Source organism: Camelus ferus, chromosome 15 (genome assembly GCF_009834535.1).
Source record: "Camelus ferus isolate YT-003-E chromosome 15, BCGSAC_Cfer_1.0, whole genome shotgun sequence".
Lineage (NCBI taxonomy): Eukaryota > Metazoa > Chordata > Mammalia > Artiodactyla > Camelidae > Camelus > Camelus ferus.
The window spans coordinates 11,590,418-11,610,051 of NC_045710.1; the positions used below are offsets into that span (position 1 = coordinate 11,590,418).

General features: G+C 35.4%; 1 protein-coding gene across 4 annotated transcripts in view; it reads right to left on the bottom strand.

Moving 5' to 3' along the window:
* The window catches only part of SMC6 (structural maintenance of chromosomes 6), a 73,660-nt gene that overhangs the window by 7,617 nt on the left and 46,409 nt on the right, over positions 1–19,634 (bottom strand). For all 4 annotated transcript variants that reach the window (XM_032497070.1, XM_032497069.1, XM_032497068.1 and 1 more), the window contains exons 21-26: positions 14,715–14,852; positions 13,549–13,694; positions 10,608–10,733; positions 9,986–10,091; positions 3,715–3,867; positions 478–575 (exon numbers count right to left, since the gene is read on the bottom strand). In XM_032497070.1, coding sequence (XP_032352961.1) covers positions 478–575; positions 3,715–3,867; positions 9,986–10,091; positions 10,608–10,733; positions 13,549–13,694; positions 14,715–14,852 — 767 coding nt within the window. The remainder of the gene's footprint in view (positions 1–477; positions 576–3,714; positions 3,868–9,985; positions 10,092–10,607; positions 10,734–13,548; positions 13,695–14,714; positions 14,853–19,634) is intronic.

Sequence of the window (19,634 nt, forward strand, 5' to 3'; positions counted from 1 at the left end):
TGACAGCAGAGTAGAGTTCTTAATTTAGAAAGACTGGTACCTGTAAGTCACCAGGAAAAGAGTAGAGACTAGGGAAATCATAAACTGTTTCTTTAGTCTAAGTAGAATTACAAAATTAACTTATATTAGTTGGTCATGACAACCACAGAAGAGTAGATTCAAAGTAGAAATATTAACAAGTCAACAATCATATTCAAATAAAATTGCCCCTGTTATGGAAGGGAGATAACCCAAATAAAAATTTAAATATCTCATAAGGAAAAACTACCTTAAATCTGTAGAACTAGTTTAGAGGCTAATTTTTCTTTTTACTGGTCATTTATGCATTTGCACTTTTAAAATAAAGAATATAAAAGCTTTCTTGTCCCCTTTTATATACTTACATACATACATATATATATATATATACACACACACACACATATATATATGTGTGTGTGTGTATTCACAGAGAGTTTTAAAAAGTTACCTCATTACCTCATGCTTTGAGGGGTAAGCAAGATAAACTGTCTGAAGCGCTGGGAATCTGCCATCTTGAGGATCATGTCCATCGCGATTCTCCGGTTGACCATGTCCTGGGGAACAAGGCAGAAGTCAGAGTGCTGCCATGTCAATCACGTCCCTGGGAAAGCAGCGTCCTGCTGGCTGTTACAAACTCCTGGATTTTTATCTAGAGATCATCCATATCTTATCTATGCGGCCAAGCAATTCATACGCACAGGGGAAGATATCTAAAATTATTAGGGGAAAAAAACCCGAAAATATAGATATCTTCCATGTAATTTCTATAGTCAAAAGTATTTGTAAGTATAGCTCCCTGCCTCAAATATACTTAACAATTAAAATAATCAGAAAATAGTCAGAAGATACAACTAGATGTTATGGAATGAATCTAATATATAAAATAATAGTATAATTACTCAGGAGAAAGGTATCAAAAGTGACTAGTTTCAAATTTACTCTGTCAAATTTTCCCTCAATGATTTTAAGCTGCTTTAAAAACTCTGTCCCCGTCATCTTCTACAACTTGTACAATGTGAGCCAATTTAAATTTATACACTAATCTCTCAATTGAATCTTTAAAGTAAGTTAAATAAGCACATCAGTGTGTAAGAAAAAATGCTTGGTAATAACAGGTTTTGATGCTAAATAAATTAATCTGAGTTAAAAAACAGAAAAAGCTAAACATCAAAGTACCCACCCCCTGAAAACTCCTGAAATTCGAAAACACAGACAAATGAAAGCACGTGTGACAGTACAGCATGGCGGCTTAGAACTCAGGCTCCCGAGGCAGACAGGGGACCTGCATCCTGGCTACACTGCTCAGTGGCTCTCATTCTATAAATTCTTCCATTAGGCATATCTGTAAAGCAACCTAACTTAAAATTAAAAGTAACCAGAGCTTGCCCCAACTGAACACTGTCCTTTCAAAACACTGCCCTAGGAAAGCCTATCTATCATTGAGTAATAACAGAGCTGCCAATGCAGCAAAAAAATTTATTCATTTCCTTTGGATTGTTCTTCAAAGTTGGGTACACTTTTCTGAATAATTTCAATAAGGCAAAATGCCATTTTGATTAAGAACCTCTAAGTTTCTGAAAGAGAAAGAAATTGTTCAGAATTAAATGTGACAAATAAAATGGGTGATAAGACTGCATAATGGCATTCTGAACAAAAATGCTGCATGGAAAGAACAATGATCTTCTATGATTTGTGAATTAGCTTTGAAGCCAATTCTCAGAGGAATTTCTAACTAATCTTCAGCTATGACACCACAGGGAAAAAAACACTGAAGGATTATACAGCACTGACAAGTACGAATCCTGATTCACAAATAAGCATTTTCTAAACGTCATTTATGGGCTAGGCATTAGGAGGCAGAAATATATTAAGAAATAATTGATAATTTCAAAAAGTTTACAATTTGGTGGGTGATTCAGACATGAAAATAGGGGACTGCAACAGAATGAAATATATATAATATATATAATAATATGTATACATGTAATACTTTATACTATAAAGTATAAAAATAATATAATTGTATGAGTTGATGTAAAGTAGGGCTGAGGAAGCTCTAAAAAGTCCCTAATCCTGCCTGACAGGGTGGTGGTCATGAAGGTGACATAAAGGTGACATCTGAACTGAGTCTTGAAAGGTGAGTCGGAGTGTGACATGGATGTGATGCACAAAGGGCAGAGGTTCAGTGTTTGGAAAACCACAAATAGCTTAATCCCACTGAAAAAGTAGGCGGATATGATGTACCGTGAAGGAGCTCACGCCCTACAGAAGCAAACATTTATCAAACACAGAATAACTGACCACCAGAGACTTTTAAACAAGTCAGTGACCACAATCAGGTTTATTTTAGAAAAGATAAACCTGGCAAGATGGTGAAGGAGAAAGGAGAAGGAGCAGGACTGAAGTCTGGGAGTCTGGACAGGAAACGATTACAATAAGCAAGAGGTGAAGACAGGAGACGTGACAGGAAGGAGCAGATGGGAGAGACCAGGGAGATATTTTAAAAGAGGAACAGAGGTCGGACTTACTGTGTGAATAACAAGGAAAGAATCACAGATGAATCACCGGTTGAGCAGTAGGTGCTGGGTTGGTGATGGGAATTTGCCACTAACCAAGGAGAGGAACTTATGAAAAGAAAGGCTTTGAGTGGAAAACAAACTCAGTCTCAGACATGCTGAGTTCAAGAAGTGGGTTGTTCACTAGATGGTGTCTAACAGGAGGCTGGGCAGATGGGCCTACAGGGCAAGAGAGATGTCGGAGTGAGATACTTAGAGCTGGTAGGTATCCAAATGTCAGTAGGAGACTGTAGACTGTGGGAGGGTGTGGGGGGAGGAGGTGTGGAGTAGGTAGGATATGGTACCCAGGAAAATTAACAACACTATAAAAAACAAAGGCCTCAAATGTTTAAGGGCACCCAAATTAGGGCAGGTGGATTGGCAGGTCGAGAACGAAGAGGCAGTAAGAAGACACAGTTTAGGAGATGGAAGATCACTCTGTAGTGCCAAATACTTCAAAGAATCAAAGCTCATTTATGATATTTCCTAACCAAGTTTTGCTGCAGTATTGTAGTCTGAACCCAGATTACAGTGGAGTTAGTAAAGAATGAAGCACGGAGAGGTAAAGAGATTGACGGCTGATTTGGGGAGACTTACTGTGTGTCCACGCCACAGTGAGTACATGACACACAAGACCTCATGCGCCTCACTACTACCCTGCGAGGCAGGGAGGTTAGCCATCTGACTTCACAGAGGCAGACACTGAGGCCCAGAGAGGACAGGTACTTTGTCCAAGTCACAGAGACAGGTCTCAATCTTAAGTTTTTAAACTTTAAAGTCAAATGTTCTTGCTCCCTTGTGTCATATACACTGCTCTTTTAAAAACGTGGCTGTGAAGGAAGGGAGAGAAGAAATGGTGGCGAGAGTGAGTCACGGCCAGGGCGGTGAACTGCTCAGAATTCTGTGTTAAAACAGAAGATGGAAATAAACTAGGGAATAGGCTGAAACCCAGGATGGGGTCCCTACCGGTGTGGCATGTCAGCAAGGGAGAGAACAGGGTGTCTTTAGTTCTCTTCTACTTGTCACAGGCTAAAGGCTCTTTTTTGTTAGGGATAAAACTAGACAATCAGTTGCTTCCTTTTCAAATACACATTAAACTAAAAAAAAAAAAATTAGAGAATTTAAAAGTTAACACTACCATGTAGACATCAAACTCATCCAGGCATCTGAAAGGAGATTCAGCAATGGACCACAGAGAAAGAATGAAGCAAACCGTGGAAAAAGAACGTTCACCTCCAGATAAGGCCCTCATGTCGTTGAAAGCGGCTTTATTTCCCTCTCCAGGCTGAACCTTGAATGAGGTAATAAAAAACAAAGTATAGAAAAGAAACATTAAATTCTTTACAAAAAAGGTTGGCTAGCGTTAGAAAAAATGGATTCATAGTTTAAAAAAAAAGATAACAAAATCATTTAGTGGTGTGGAAATATCTATTCCATTTAAAATATTTTACAGTACAGCAGTGAGCTGTATAATGGTGGTTTCTGTTTTATTTTGAGAGAACCAAATGGAAAACATTTTCTCACCATAACCAGATCTAACATACCAAAATTCTGAAGGTTTAATAATAAAAGTACCAATGTTAGGCAAATGTTAGCGATCAAAATAATTCAAACTACATTAGTCTTCCTAAAGCTGTTACAGTTTTTTTTTCTCTCTCCCTAGCTTTACTGAGATAAAATTGACATTTAACATTGTACAACTTTAAGGCATACAACACGTCGATTTGATACATGTATATACTGCGAAATGATTACCACAATAAGGTTAGCATATCCATCAACTCAGTTTCTTTCTTTCTTTTTTTTTGGTGGTGAGAATATTTGAAATCTACTCTCTGAGCAACTTTCAAGTATACAATACAGTATTTGTACTGGCATAAAAAGATACACAGACCAATGGAATGGACTGACAACACACAAATAAACACATACAGATAAAGCCAACTAATATCTGACAAAGGAGCCAAGAATATGTTATTAGGAAAGGTTAGTCTCTTCAATAAACTAAGTTGGGAAAACTGGAATGAAACTGGGCCCCACTCACAAAAATTAACTTGAAATGGATTAAAGACTTAACAGAAGGCTTGAAAGCATGAAACTCCTAGAAGTAAACATAGGAAAGGATCTGTTCATCTTAAATACCCTGTATCCTGTGTCAGCCTTCACTCGTTCCCCTACTCCTTCATCCCGGCAACCATTCTCCTGCTCCCATGAGTTTGGCTTTTTTAATTTTTATTTTTTTTTAACATTTTTTATTGATTTATAATCATTTTACAATGTTGTGTCAAATTCCAGTGTTCAGCACAATTTTTCAGTTATTCATGGACATATACACACTCATTGTCACATTTTTTTCTCTGTGAGTTATCATAACATTTTGTGTATATTTCCCTGTGCTATACAGTGTAGTCTATTCTACAATTTTGAAATCCCAGTCTATCCCTTCCCACCCTCCACCCCCCTGGTAACCACAAGTCTGTATTCTCTGTCTATGAGTCTATTTCTGTCCTTTATTTACGCTTTGTTTTTGTTTGTTTGTTTGTTGTTTTTGTTTTTTAGATTCCACATATGAGCGATCTCATAAAAGTCCAGGACCGGACAGCTTCACCGGGGAATTCTACCAAACATACAAAGAAGAACTCATACCAGTCCTTCTCAAACTCTTCCGGACGATTGAAAAGGAGGGAATACTCCCAAACTCATTCTATGAAGCCACCATCACCCTGATACCAAAACCAGGCAAAGACACTACAAAAAAAGAGAATTATAGGCCAATATCACTGATGAACATAGACGCCAAAATCCTCACCAAAATTTTAGCAAATAGAATCCAACAACACATAAAAAAGATTATACATCATGACCAAGTGGGGTTCGTCCCAGGGACACAAGGCTGGTTCAACATATGCAAATCAATCAGTGTAATATATCACATCAACAAGAGAAAGGACAAAAACCACATGATCATCTCAATCGATGCAGAAAAAGCATTTGATAAAATTCAACACCCATTTATGATAAAAACTCTCACCAAAGTGGGATATAGAGGGAACATATCTCAACATAATAAAAGCTATATATGACAAATCTACAGCCAGCATAGTACTCAATGGTGAAAAACTCAAAAGCTTCCCACTAAAATCTGGGACAAGACAAGGATGCCCACTATCACCACTCCTATTCAACATAGTCCTGGAAGTCCTAGCCACAGCAGTCAGGCAAGAGAAAGAAATAAAAGGGATCCAAATTGGAAAAGAAGAGGTAAAAGTGTCATTATATGCTGATGACATGTTACTATATATAGAAAACCCTAAAAGGTCCACACAAAAGCTACTAGAGCTGATTGAAGAATTCAGCAAGGTAGCAGGTTACAAAATTAACATTCAAAAATCAGTTGCATTTCTTTACACTAACGATAAATCAACAGAAGAAGAAAGTAAAGAAACAATCCCCTTTAAAATAGCACCCAAAGTAATAAAATATCTGGGAATAAATCTAACCAAGGAGGTGAAAGAATTATACACAGAAAACTATAAACCATTGATGAAGGAAATTAAAGAAGACTTTAAAAAATGGAAAGATATTCCATGCTCTTGGATTGGGAGTTTGGCTTTTTTAGATTCCACATGTAAGTGAGATCATGCAGTATTTGTCTTTCTCTGTCTGACTTATTTCACTTAGCATAATACCATCATGGTTTATTCACATTGTTACATATGGCAGGATTTCCTTTTTCTTACGGCTGAATAAGATTCTATTTTATGTACGTGTGGGTATCCATAGATATGCACACATGTATGTATAAACACACACCACATTTTCTTTATCCATTCATCAGACACTTAGGCTGTTTCTATGTCTTGGCTATTGCAAATAATGCTGCATGAACATGGGGGTGCAGATATCTCTTTGAGACAGTAACTTTGTATCCTCTGGATATATATCCAGAAGTGGAACTACTGAATCATATGGTAGTTCTATTTTTAATCTGTTGAGGAACTGAGGTACTGTTTTCCATAGTGGTTGTACCAGTTTGGTACAGGGACAGTGCACAAACATTCCCTTTTCTCCACATCCTTGCCAGCATTTGTTTTCTCTGCTCCTTTGGATAACAGCCATTCTAACAGGTGTAAAGTGATACCTCGTTGTGGTTTTGCTGATGACTAGTGATGTCGAGCCCCTTTCCAGGCACCTGCTGGCCATTTGTCTTTGGAAAAATGTCTATGCAGGTTCTTTGCCAATTTTCTAACTGGATTGTTCAGTTTTGGCTATTGAGATGTATGAGTTCCTTATGTAGTTCAGGATATTAACTCCTTATCAGACACACGATTTGCAAATATTTTCTCCCATTCTGTGGGCTGTCTGTTTTACAGTTTCTTTTGCTGTGCAAAAGCTTTTTAGTTTAATATAGTTACACTTACTCATTTTCGCTTTAGTCGCTTGTGCTTTTGGTGTCAAATCCAAAAAAATCAGTGCCAAGACCAATGTCAAGGAGCTCCTTCTTCATGTTTTCCTCTAGCAGTTTTATGATTTCAAGAAGCCTATTTAAGGTTTTAATCTGTTTTGAGTTTTTTTGGAGAGGTGTAAGATAGGGGGTCCAGTTTCATTCCTTTGTACATGGATATCCAGTTTTCCCAACACAATTTATCAAAGAAACAATTCTTTCCCTACTGTATATTCTTGGCTCCTTAGTCAAGTATTAGTTTGCCATATATGCATCGGTTTATTTCAGGGCTCCTTCCATTCTGCTCCATTGGTCTATGTGTCTATTTTTATGCCAACAGCATACTGTTTTGATTACTAGAGCTTTGTAACATAGCTTAAAATCAGGAAATGTAATGCCTCAAACTTGTTGTTTTTCCCTCAAGACTGCTTTAGCTATTAGAGATCTTTAAAATTCCATACAAACTTTAGGATTTGGTTTTCTTTCTGTGAACAATGCCTTTGGAATCTACACAGAGATTGTACTGAATTTATAGGTAGCTTTGGACAGCACTGACATTTTAACAATATTAATTCTTCTAATCTACGGACAAGGGTTACCTTTCCATTTATTTGTGTCTTCTTCAGTTTCTCTCATCAATGTCTTAAGTTTTCAGTGTTAAATTTATTCTTAAGTATTTTATTGTTTTTGGTGCTACTGTAAATAGTACTGTTTTCTTCATTTCTTTTTGTCAAACATTCATAAGTGCTAAGATAATCTTGCTACTTGAATTACAGTGACATCTAGTGGTTAAACTGCTTTAAAAGTAATTACTGAATGTAAAAAGGACACAGGACCAACTTAAAGAGGCCCCTGCTGGCCAAAGAACAGCAGCAGCAATGAACTTAAATACATAAATTCTCTGTTAACAATTTCTCTTTACTAAACAAGTGCTCATGGGAACAAAACTAAAATTAGTTAGATAATGCTTTCATATAATTTCCTGAGAAGACAGTACAAGTAACATTGGAAGGAGTTCTATTTCATGTTGACAGAATTGTAGATATACATATATGCACTCAAGGTGAAAAACCAGGGCACCAGCCAGTTTTAGCATGTGTTTGGACAGACACATAGCTTCACATATTTTCCAGAACACTGTATGAAAAATTATGTGGTTCTCAAGTGAGCATCCACTTATTTTCTTATCTTCTAAGGGTTATAAAACATTCTGAATTTAAACATACATTGGAATTTTATGCTTATCTTCTGAAGTCTGAATCCTCTATGGAAATCCAAATGAAAAAGCAACATTAACACATAAGCAGTAAAAAGCTAAAGAAACCAACTAAACACACACAAAAAATCCTACATGAAAGTGAAAACTAATAGGATGCAGTCTTGCTCCCAAACCACGTTTTGTATCATTCTAATGAATGAAGCCCCAGATAAATTATGGAGATCTAACTTTTATCCCTGGTCTATTAGTAAACTTATCACGGGGCTTCAGTCTCAGGTTTCTTATTTGTAAAATGAAGACTAGATAACTGAAAGATTCTTAGAGAAATAACAGTCTTTTGAATAACAGGGATGATAATGTTAGAAAGCCTAGTTTCAGTTGTCTTGTACAATTAATTATAGCTTTGGGAATATATTATCCAAACAACTAATACTTTCTGCTTTTTTTCATTTTTATCAGAGTGTAATTTATCACAGTAAAGGACACACAGCTTAAGGTTCAGCTCAGTAATTCTGACATATACACACACACGCACACACCCATGTACACACACAGCCAGGTAATGGACTCAGGTCAAGACAGAACACGTCCAGCATCGCAGCAGAGTCCCTGCGTCCTCTCCTGCCACCACCAGCCCCTAGAGGGGAACCACTATTCCGACTTTAATCATAGTAGATGAATTTTACTAGTTTTTGAAGAGTTCTGAAAAGTGGAATTGCTTTAATAGACCCTTAAAACAGGTTTCTAAGTTAGTTGTACCAAATTATACGCCCACTACAAGGTGTGAGTTCCAAGTCCACCCTTCACCACATAGGTAGCATCAGTCTTGTTTATTCTGGTCACACTAACAGGAGTGTGACAGTAATTCACTATGGTATAAATCTGTGTTTCTTTGATGACTAGTGATACTGAGCACTTTTTCTTGTGCCTGTTCACCACTTGGTGAATTAATGGAGTTTCCTGACTTAACCATTTTTAAGTGCATTGCCATTCTTTTTCTTAATTATTATTATTATTAAAATTTTTTAGATGAGTCCTTTGTTGTATGTATGTATTGCAAATCACTACTTTAAGTATTAAAATGAAACAATAAAATTTATGGCAACTAAGAGTAGTAATAAGCCAATATTTGAAAAGTTTGCCCCAATTATTCAGAGTGGGTAGTTGCTCTTGACCTCCTGACTAAAAATTTTAACACTGTATCCCACACTCCGTCCTTGAATGCACGTGACTATGAAAGAGTCCACACACACAGACTCCACAAAGTTGAAAGTGGTGGCTTCGTTTATCGGAAAGAGGCTATCTAGAGACGCCTTCCAAAACTAATAGCACAAAGATAATTACGTGGGGTCAAACATTCTTTTAAGAAATTCTTTCTTGGCTTCCTATAGTGAGATGGAGAATATGGTCTTTACATAATGTGCCACATAATTTAAAATGCTGTACGAATTTTAAAAAAGGACCAGTGGAGTAAAAAGAGAAAGTAAACATTGGTCATTGAAAATAAAATTCCTAATTATCATAAGAAAATACTGTGGTTGTCTGGGGAAAAAAATAAGCTAAAATCGCAGCTTTAGTTAGTAAAACCAATTTAATATTCAAAACTTTGACAAGGGCTATCTTTAACTTGATAATAAGTTCTTTTGTTGTCCAATGACAACAGGTTAAAGCTTATCAGTATATCACGCAGAGAAATGCAGCAGCTAACTCTCCTCAGGATCACATGCAAAGAGTTAAGATACTTACTGATATACTAAGAGTTTCATTCTTGTGGTCAAAATTCATTTTTCCACAATAGGCCCGCTGAGATAATAAGTTGTCAAAGTACAATTTGCATCGTAAAGTCAAACACCTTGAAAAAAGAAATTGGGCCCATTAGACAGAATACAGGGATACAGAATTGTACATTTAGCATCTCTAAATCAGCACATAAGACCAGACGAAAATATGCCAAGATGCTAACAATGGTGCACAGTTAACAGGTGAAATTTTTGGTGATTTTTGCCCATGACTTTACATTTTTACCACTTCGTTTCCTTTTATAGTGAATAAACATTTATAAAATGAATAAAGATGTTATCCCACAAAAAATAAAAGCTACTATGTTACAGCCAGTCCATGTGAATGTATCAATCATTCAACTAATTTATATTCCACTCGTGCTAGTGGGAGTGTGATAAAATTAGATAAGCTCACTATAAAAGTCCCTTCAAATCCAGAATTCTCATTCAGTTACAGGATCTCACCAACCATCTTTTCTAATTGAATCAGGAAAGTTCTTTTAATTTAATTTTATTATTTATAAGGGAGAATGTGAAAGCAAAGAAAAACCAAAAATATACACGATAATATTTTTTAATGCACTTACCTTCTAAACTGTTGATATGTTTTAAATCTATGAGTCATTATTTCTTCCAGTAATTTAATAAACCTTTTTAAAGTCCTTACTTTGTTATCCAGATCAAGATAGGTTTCTCTTGCTTCTTGATACTGCCTATTTTATAAACAAAATATTAAGTAAATAAATGCCATTCAATGAAACATCACGTAAAGTCTCAACTATATATTTAATAGGGATGAACAGGAAGTGCTGAGGGGGCCTGGCAATAGCAGATTTCAGAAATCTCCAGACAAAATACACTGAGAGTGTGCTGCCCTGCCTGGGAGAGCTGTTAGCAGGGTTGGGCAGAAGCAAAGTCCAAGCCTAGAAAAGGCAGAGAAAGGTGATGAAGAAAGTGCCCAAGTGGGGCCCAGAGTGGCAGATCTTAAGAGAATTTCAGCACATACAGGCCTTCTAAAAAGGACAGGATCAGAGTGGAAGACATGTTCCCCTTAGTGAAAGATGCCAAGGTGGGAACAGAAGAACACAGGGTGAGCATTAGCGTCACTCCAGCCCCAGTCTGAACAAAACGAGGTCACAGAGGCAGGGGAGACACGGCTACTCAGAAGTGCTACCATGGAGGGTGACAGCTCCTTGCTGTAGCAACGGAGAGAAAGATCCTGACAACGTGTGAAGAGCAAACTCCAGCCAAGGCTCTGTTACACATCCCATCCTCCTTCAAATGTCCAGTCCAGGAAAATCCAACCAATTAAAAAAACGAGTAACAAAAAAGGCACAAAGCATCCATACAGAGACATTTATGGGAAAAAAAGAATTGAAAAGAGCAGATAAACTCTCCCTAGAAAGAAAACTTATTGGAACAACGTTGTCATAAAGCAGATTAAAACTGCAGTTAAACACCTTAAATTAAAACAAAACATGAGACAAGTGCTACCACGAAGGAGTATCTCAAGCCGACATCAAAGAACTGAAAGAATAGATAAATCAAAGAAATCAAAGCTAACAGACGGGTAAACAACAGAAAGTGACAACCAGACAAGAGGAGGAAAAGCAAGAACCTGCAGAATCCAAGACAGCGGCAGGGAAGTGCAGACAAAAACCAAAACAAAACCCCCAAAAACAAAGATATGAAGACAAAACAAGATGACGCATGGGCAAACACAGAGATCAGAAACGAGAAAAGCAAACAAAACAAGAAAAAAACAAAACAGATAAAATGGTTGGACAAACTACAGAAGACAAGGGATATGCAACATACTGTATAACCGAAGACCTCAAAAAAGAAAACTAACAACAGGACAGACAATATTTAAAAGTAAAACAAAAGAAAACTTTTAAGAAGTTAGACTCAAATCTACATATTTTTTAAAAAGGACCGCACATGCAAGGAGAGGATCACAGAATTTGACATTCTGATAAGTTACAGAACTTGACAGACCAGTATCATCATAAATAGATACTCAGGAGGAAAAGGATTTTATAGGAGGCTTAACTACCTTTCCAACTCAAAAGCTAGAGACAAATAATTTTGAACTTGCAAAAATACAAAAAAAAATTATCATATGGCCATTCTTACGGAAACAATCAGAGGACAAATAACCTTTCAAATGGCTAAGTAGCCATTTGAAAAAAGACAAAACACATTCCTCACATCAAAAGTATTCACATTAAAAGAAATATAAATAAACGGTCCCTAAGACATGGAAAGATGTTAACTACATTCAATGTAAGTGAAATGCAAAATAATATTACACTGAAGTATATTCTTTTTTTTAAAGGAAATATATCCATCAGCAAAAAGAATCTAAGATAATCACACACTGCCATTTTACACTGTATTTTTAAAACATGGCCTATTTTAAAGAAAAACTTGTTATTATTTTTCTTACCCTTTCTCCCCAATCTTTTTGAAATTAGAATTGAGATCACTCCTGTTCCCTGCCTTTTTTAATATTAAAAAACTTCATAAAATTTAATAGCTATAATTTTCTACTACAATTCAATCATTATGTTCTAGTTGTACACAATTTTTCATTTTTCAGTTATACAAACTATTATGTATAAACTAAAGCTACAAGGATGTACTGTACAGCACAGGACATACAGCCAATGTTCTATAACCATACTGTATAATCTATGACAATTTTGAATCACTATGTTGTACATCTGAAACTATTATAATATTGTAAATCAACTACTGGGTCAATTTAAAAACACGCTGTAATAAACATACCCAAGTACAAACTGTTTTTCTCATTTTGGATTATAACAACAAAATTACTTGGCCAAATTAAAATTTGTAAAGGTGTTTAACATAAACTGCCTTAAAGCTTTTCAGAAAGACTAATAACATCTAACATGTTATGTATCCAATCTATTCTGTTTATATGGGTTATGTCATGTAATCTTCGTAACAACTCTATAAGGTAAGTACTGTAATTACACCTATTTTATAGATGAGAAATTTAAGGTTCAGAGGTTAGATAACTTTCCAGAATTACTTTAGTAGGTAATAAAATTGCCAATTCAAACCAAGGTATTCTTGCTTCATAAACATGTTCTAACTAAACTAGAACTTTCATTTTCATGAGTAATATAAACATATCCATTTCACTGAAATCTCATTGACATGAAGTATGTATTTTTCTCATCTTGACGCATATGAAAACAGCTTCTAATTGTTTTGATTTGCATTTCTTTGATTACTTGTGAAGCTGAATATTCTTGTGTCTATATGAATCATACAGGTATAAAAATGGCATTTATGTTAAAACGTCATTCCATAGTAAGTTCTGTAATAATTCCGAAGGAAAAGTTTATTATTACTAACACACTTATGAAAGACTAGTTTAACTATAACTATATGCCATAGCAACACTCTACCCAAATTTGAGGATTTATAAAACATTTTTTGTCTCAATAATATTCATGGGTAATATCATAAAGACAAAAGCTAGCAATCACTTACCTCATTATTTCCTCACGATCTCCGTGACTAGCATGTTCTGCCTGTATCTTTTGTCTTAATCTATTAATTTCTTTGTCCAGAATTGATGCAGATTTTTTCACTTCTATCCGCTCTGGGCAGATCTGTCTTGCTTGTGACATTTTCTCCTAAGATAACAGATGCTTAACTTTAAACTCTTCTTTGAGGTAACAATTCACTGTATGTACTATTTGTGCCAAAATATGCAAAGTAAAATTCTGAACTTATGTTTAAGAAATGTATTTTAATTCCATTTAATGTCAATGTTATTTCTCTAAGCTTTATATTGAGAATACAGCCCAAGAGATTGTCATAAATCTTCAAGAGAAAATTGCATTAGTACACATAACTTTAATAATTTGTAAGAGCTCCATAACTTCCTAATGAAACAAATTTCAAGGAGCAGTTATGAAAAGTTTGGCACCCAGAGTGCTGAGGTCAGGCATAGCTTTCTGTGTGTTTTAGGATGGATTCTAAAAACCACATAGTACTGAAAACACAAACAAAAAGCCCCTCATGTTTGTAAAATATTAAAAACCTCAAAGCACTTCTACACATAGTACTTATATTCACAATTTTTATAAAATAAGTCTTAAGCAAGTAAGGCAATAGATTACAGAGTTTAAATAATTTTCCTAAGACATGTAAAAACAAAGCTGGAATCCATCTCTTCTAGGTTAGGCCAAGGTTGCTTTCAACTTACTCTCCTCTAGAAACAGAGCTGCTACTTAACAGTTGTCAGCAAGGGTTATCCAGTAAGTAGCAGCTGAATTCCATCCCAGCTCACACCCAAGTCACTCAGAGGCAGGCGTGCCTTTTTCTGACACAAAGCTACTATGCACTTGCCAAGCTGGGCATTTAAGGAGCTATTTTAGAGGAAGGAGTAAGTGCCATGTTCCAAACCACTCAGAGGCAGGACTGCTGCAGTCTGGCCTAAAGTCCCCCTCCTGTCAGTCTATGAAGTCCCCATACTCAGAGAGTCCCTCAGCCTTTTCCTCTGTTGATTCCCCAAGACGGGTGTTATTCCATACAGAATAGATACTCATCAGACAACTTGCTTATGTTTGGAAACAGGACGTGAAGGAAAACACACTTTAATCATCATGACTAAGGTTGTAAACAAAACATTAAAGAAAGTGATGGGTAACCTCTAGTTCTTTTTCTTTCATATCTAGTTCTCGTTTCTTTTTATTTAAAGTATCCAGGTGCTCCTTTTGCTTGTCTTCATAATGCCGTTTCCCTCGTTTTTGGTTATCCACTTCAGAATCAGCAAGGTTTAATTCATCCTGTTTAAATAAAAGCAAAATAATCTATACAGAAAAGACTTGCTTTAAAAAATTATCAGCACAGATACAAACTAACGGACCACTCAATAAAGTAGATAGGATTATGCTGCCTGAAGAGGCAAGTGTTAGAGCTCACATCCACGTGTGTCTGAACAGAAGCGAGGAGTTCCCCAAAATAAGACATCACATTATCATGTTCTGCTTCTTACATGAAGTCTCATATGTTATGGTGCTTTCACCTTTATTTTGGTAAACAAGGTGGTTTCATGGGAAGCCACGTTAGCCTGAAAAGACTTAAAACAATCCAAGTGTTGGATGTTATACCGGGTTTTTTTTTTTTTTTTGAGGGGGGAAGGTAATTAGGTTTGTTTGTTTGTTTGAATGGAGGTACTGGCTGGGGATTGAACTCAGGACCTTCGCGCATGCTAAGCACGCACTCTACCAGTGAGCTATACCCTCCCGCCAAGTACTAGCTACAATAGAGGTACCCAACAGAGGAAACCTGGTTTTAAAAACAGGTGAGTCAGGATGGAGAAAGAAAGGTTGCAAAGAAATTTAACACTGCCTTATTTGGTCATCATTTCTGGAGGTTTAACTTCACAATTTTGAGCACAAAATATAATTGTAATGAAGCTATTTCAAGATCACTTTAAAAATAAACAGTAGTAGACTATAAGGTAAAGATGCGTATTGTAACGCACAGCAACCCCTGGAAAAACAAAACAAGAGTTGTAGCTAAACAAACTAGTAGAGGAGATTTAAAAAAGGAACACTAAAAATTACTTGTCTAATCCCAAAAGAAAGAAATGAAAAGAGGAAATATAAACAAGAACAAACAGCAGCTAACCATTAACCAGTACTTTAAGACGAAATATCAAATGCTTTCTTGTTAAGTACAAGGCAAGGATGTGTAGTCCCATTGCTTCTGTTTAACATTTATTGGAGGTCCTGGATAGTTCAATTAAAATAAGTAAAGGAAATAAAAAGTATAAAGATTGGACAGGAAGTTTTGTAAAACCATATTTAAAGGGGCGATGACTGTGTATAAATAAATTCCAGAGAAAAAGCTTTTAAATTAATGTGAGTTAAGAAAGGTCACTGGCTACTAGGCCAATACAAAAATCAGTAATATTTCTGTATAGTAGGAATAATTGAAAAAAAAAAGAATCAAAAATCTGTAATGTTTATAATAGCACCAAAAACATTAATAAATATATGTCCAGAATATATAAAGAACTCAAAAGTCAACAATAAAGACACATAAGTGAAAAAAAGGGCAAAGATCTGAATAGACATTTCTCCAAAGATACACAAATGACCTATAAAAGCATGAAAATCTGCTCAACAGTATTAGACATAAGAAAAATGCAAATTAAAACCACAATGAGATACGACTTCACACACAACAGGATGGTTAAAAGAAGAAAGGCATACAATAATAAGTGTTGGCAAGATGTGGAGAAGCTGGGACACTCAAACACTGTTGGAATGTAAAATGGTGCAGTCACTTTGGAAAACAGTTCAAAACGTAAGCATGTAGTGCAGCAATTCCACTCCAGGGTTTCTACCCAAGAGAAATGAACACGTCTCTGCTCAAAAACTTGTACACCAATTTTCATAGCAGCAGTACCCAAATGGCCATTAACCGATGAATGACGTGTGGCAATACAAGGAATGAACTACAGATACATATTAGAACATGGATGAATCCTGAAAACACCATGCTAAACGGAAGAAGCCAGTCACAGTTAAAAACAAAACCCAACACAAACCAAAACAGCCGCATCAAGAAAGACAGAAGATTTGAAGATATCCCAAGAGAAGAGAAAGAACATGTGAAGTATCTAAAACTTCCTAGTATTTACCTCATATAACAGAGAAGATTTAGGCTATTTCCTGACCTAAGAATACAATTTACTGCATCTTGTTCGTACTGCCAAAAACAACTATATCCATGGTAGACGCTTGATAATATACAGCTTTTGTAACAGTTCTATTAAAAATAAAAACATTGTTATATGGAGGATGGAGATAACCTGCTCCTTTACTTTGAAGAAATAAAAGAAAATGGGTGCAATTCATGTAGTAGGAGATACTATGATTAGAAATTGGAATAATGTATGAAAACAGAATGGTTGAACACTAAATTTTCTAATCATTTTTGGTAGAAACCTTCAAAATAAATATGCCCAAGTTTGCTTTAGGGAATCAAATCAGCTTTGTGGAGCTAAAGGGTCAATTATATCAGGACACATTTATACTGGTTAATCTTTTCTCCTAGCAACTTTAGAAAGGGAAAGACTTGATATAAAATTGGATGAAAAGAACTGTAGGTGTTAATGTCCTTTTCTCCATATTTATCATGGCTTTTGATTTGTCCTTATATATTTAATATATTTATGTACTAGGTACCATCAAATTTAAAACTAAAAAGGAACCAAGGGAGTATTTCCTTTAATTTCACTTTGTTGATGGTGAAACAGAGACCTAGAGAAATTAAAAGCCACTTAGTGACATTCATCGTGGTTTTGGGGTGAGGACTAGAACAGGTAAGATATAAAATTAAACTCTGATGTAACCCTAAATCTGTAGTTTCTAACCTTTAAGAAAGTACAGCCTTTAAAAAAAAATAGGCTGAGATGCTAGAAGAGACAGAATCATTCAAAATTTTTATTCTCTTTGATGACTAAATAACCAATTTTAGTTTACTCAACAACACTGAATAAATTGCTACAATATATATTATAGCTACTTGCTTCATACAGTCCTACATCAATTATGAGGTTTTAAAAAACTGTAAATCATTAGATCTTGGAATTTGCAAGAGTACATTCAGCCTCAATCCAAATAAACATCATCTCTATCAGAAACTGAGAGGCCCTCCTATTCCAATAATGCTGACCAGCTATCACCGTAGACTTGACATTCGCCACGCTCTCTGTACAGAAAATTTAACTTGCAACTAAAGCATTAAGTTTGCAGTGTAAATCAAAATAAACTATCCAAAGTGAGAAAAATATTCCCTACGCCAAGATTTCAGGGACTGCATATTTGAACAGAGTGCTCCACTCCTCACTACCCCTCTGACACAAATGAACAAATGTCCTGACAGCGAACAGATTATACCTAGAAGCTGCTAATACATCATGATGACAGTTTCTGAGGGATTAAATTATTTTGTCAGCCAAATCTTCTTGGTCCTTTTGTTACTGATGGCTAGCAGGATGTGATATTGCAAAGGAAAACCCTGTGGCTATAGGCTGACTGCACGCAGGTTTACTGAAGGACTTGCCTCCTAGCTTTCACTTACTTGCAACCAAGGCAAAGAGAGATCAAGAATTTCTACTGCCTTTTCTGCCCATATCTTTTGCTCTTGAACTTATTTATGGACTCCCAAAATTCAAGGAGTTGCTTTAGCCTAGAGGTCCCTAAAGAACAGAACATAGCTTATTTTTCATTTTTTCTTATTAATTTTAAGTTATCTGGGATAATTTCGGTACCAATTATTTCTTTTTCTATATTGTTTAAGCATACTTCATCATTTTGATTTTAAGTTGCCCTGCTCAATTCTTCACCCATTTAAACACTTCTTTTATCTTACCTTTGTTTAAAAAATTCCTGCCTTTTGAATTCTACCTTTCCTATTCTGGACGATTTTCATATTTATTTTATTCCTTCTTATTCTATTTTCTTTTAAAAACTAATTTTGACCTCTTTTTTATCTTGGACTTTTGTCTTTTTAATTCTAATTCCTGTATTAATGACTTTCTTGTCTTTTTCAACACTATCTTTAATACTTTTTCCTTCCTCACAACTTTATTATTAAAGTTTTATATTCCTCTTAAACAGTTAATTTATCAGTCTATCTTCCCATTTTTTATTCTTATCTCAAATGGAAAAAAACTAAACCACCCTGCGTTACAACAGCAGGCAGGAATCACAGCTCTATGTAAAGCAACTACAGAGAGGCCACCATAAACAGGGAAAAGTTGATTCTATGCAGCTCCTCTTCTAACTTCCTTTGACAAATTATGTTTTCTAAAATCGTCAGTGGAGACAATTACAGTAAAGTTCATATACACACAAATTCTTTTAAACTTCTAAAATACCTAAACACATTTTGATTCAAAGGGGGTAATTTTCCTGCTGAAAACGGGGGTTATATCATCAACATAAACTCTCTCCTCTTAAAACATACTATTGACTCTTCTCAGTGTCTTATAAACAAAATTTGAAGTTTTGAGAATAATTGAACTACTCACAAAATGAAAATGATAATAAGCTACTGATAACAAAGCTATTCAAAATGGTAAAATTTACAGAATTTAATTATTAAATAATTTTATTTCCTTAGATTTGGTTTTAAAAAGCATATGCTTAAAAAAAAAAGCCAACTGAATTCAGACTGGAATACAATGGAAATTTGTTAATAAACAGAAACTGGGTAGCACTTCATTTCAAATTGGTTTTTATATCAACTACTTAAGCTACTGAGGAAAGGTGGGCAGGACAACAGAACAGGCAAGCAAAGAAATCATATAGACAGACAAGATATCTCTGCCCCTGGTTCTAAAAGAAGAAGAAAAAAATCCCACAAAATAAAAAGGGAACAAAAGCTGTAATCTTCTGTGGGGACAGAAATTTGGAAATTTATTCTCCTTAAAGGCGTGAGCAGAACTGTTTAAGTCTAATTGATCTAATGATGAAAATGGTTTTACATCCTAGTTTTTATATAATTATATTTACATTTAACCATAAATTCTGTTGGGTAATATCTAGCAA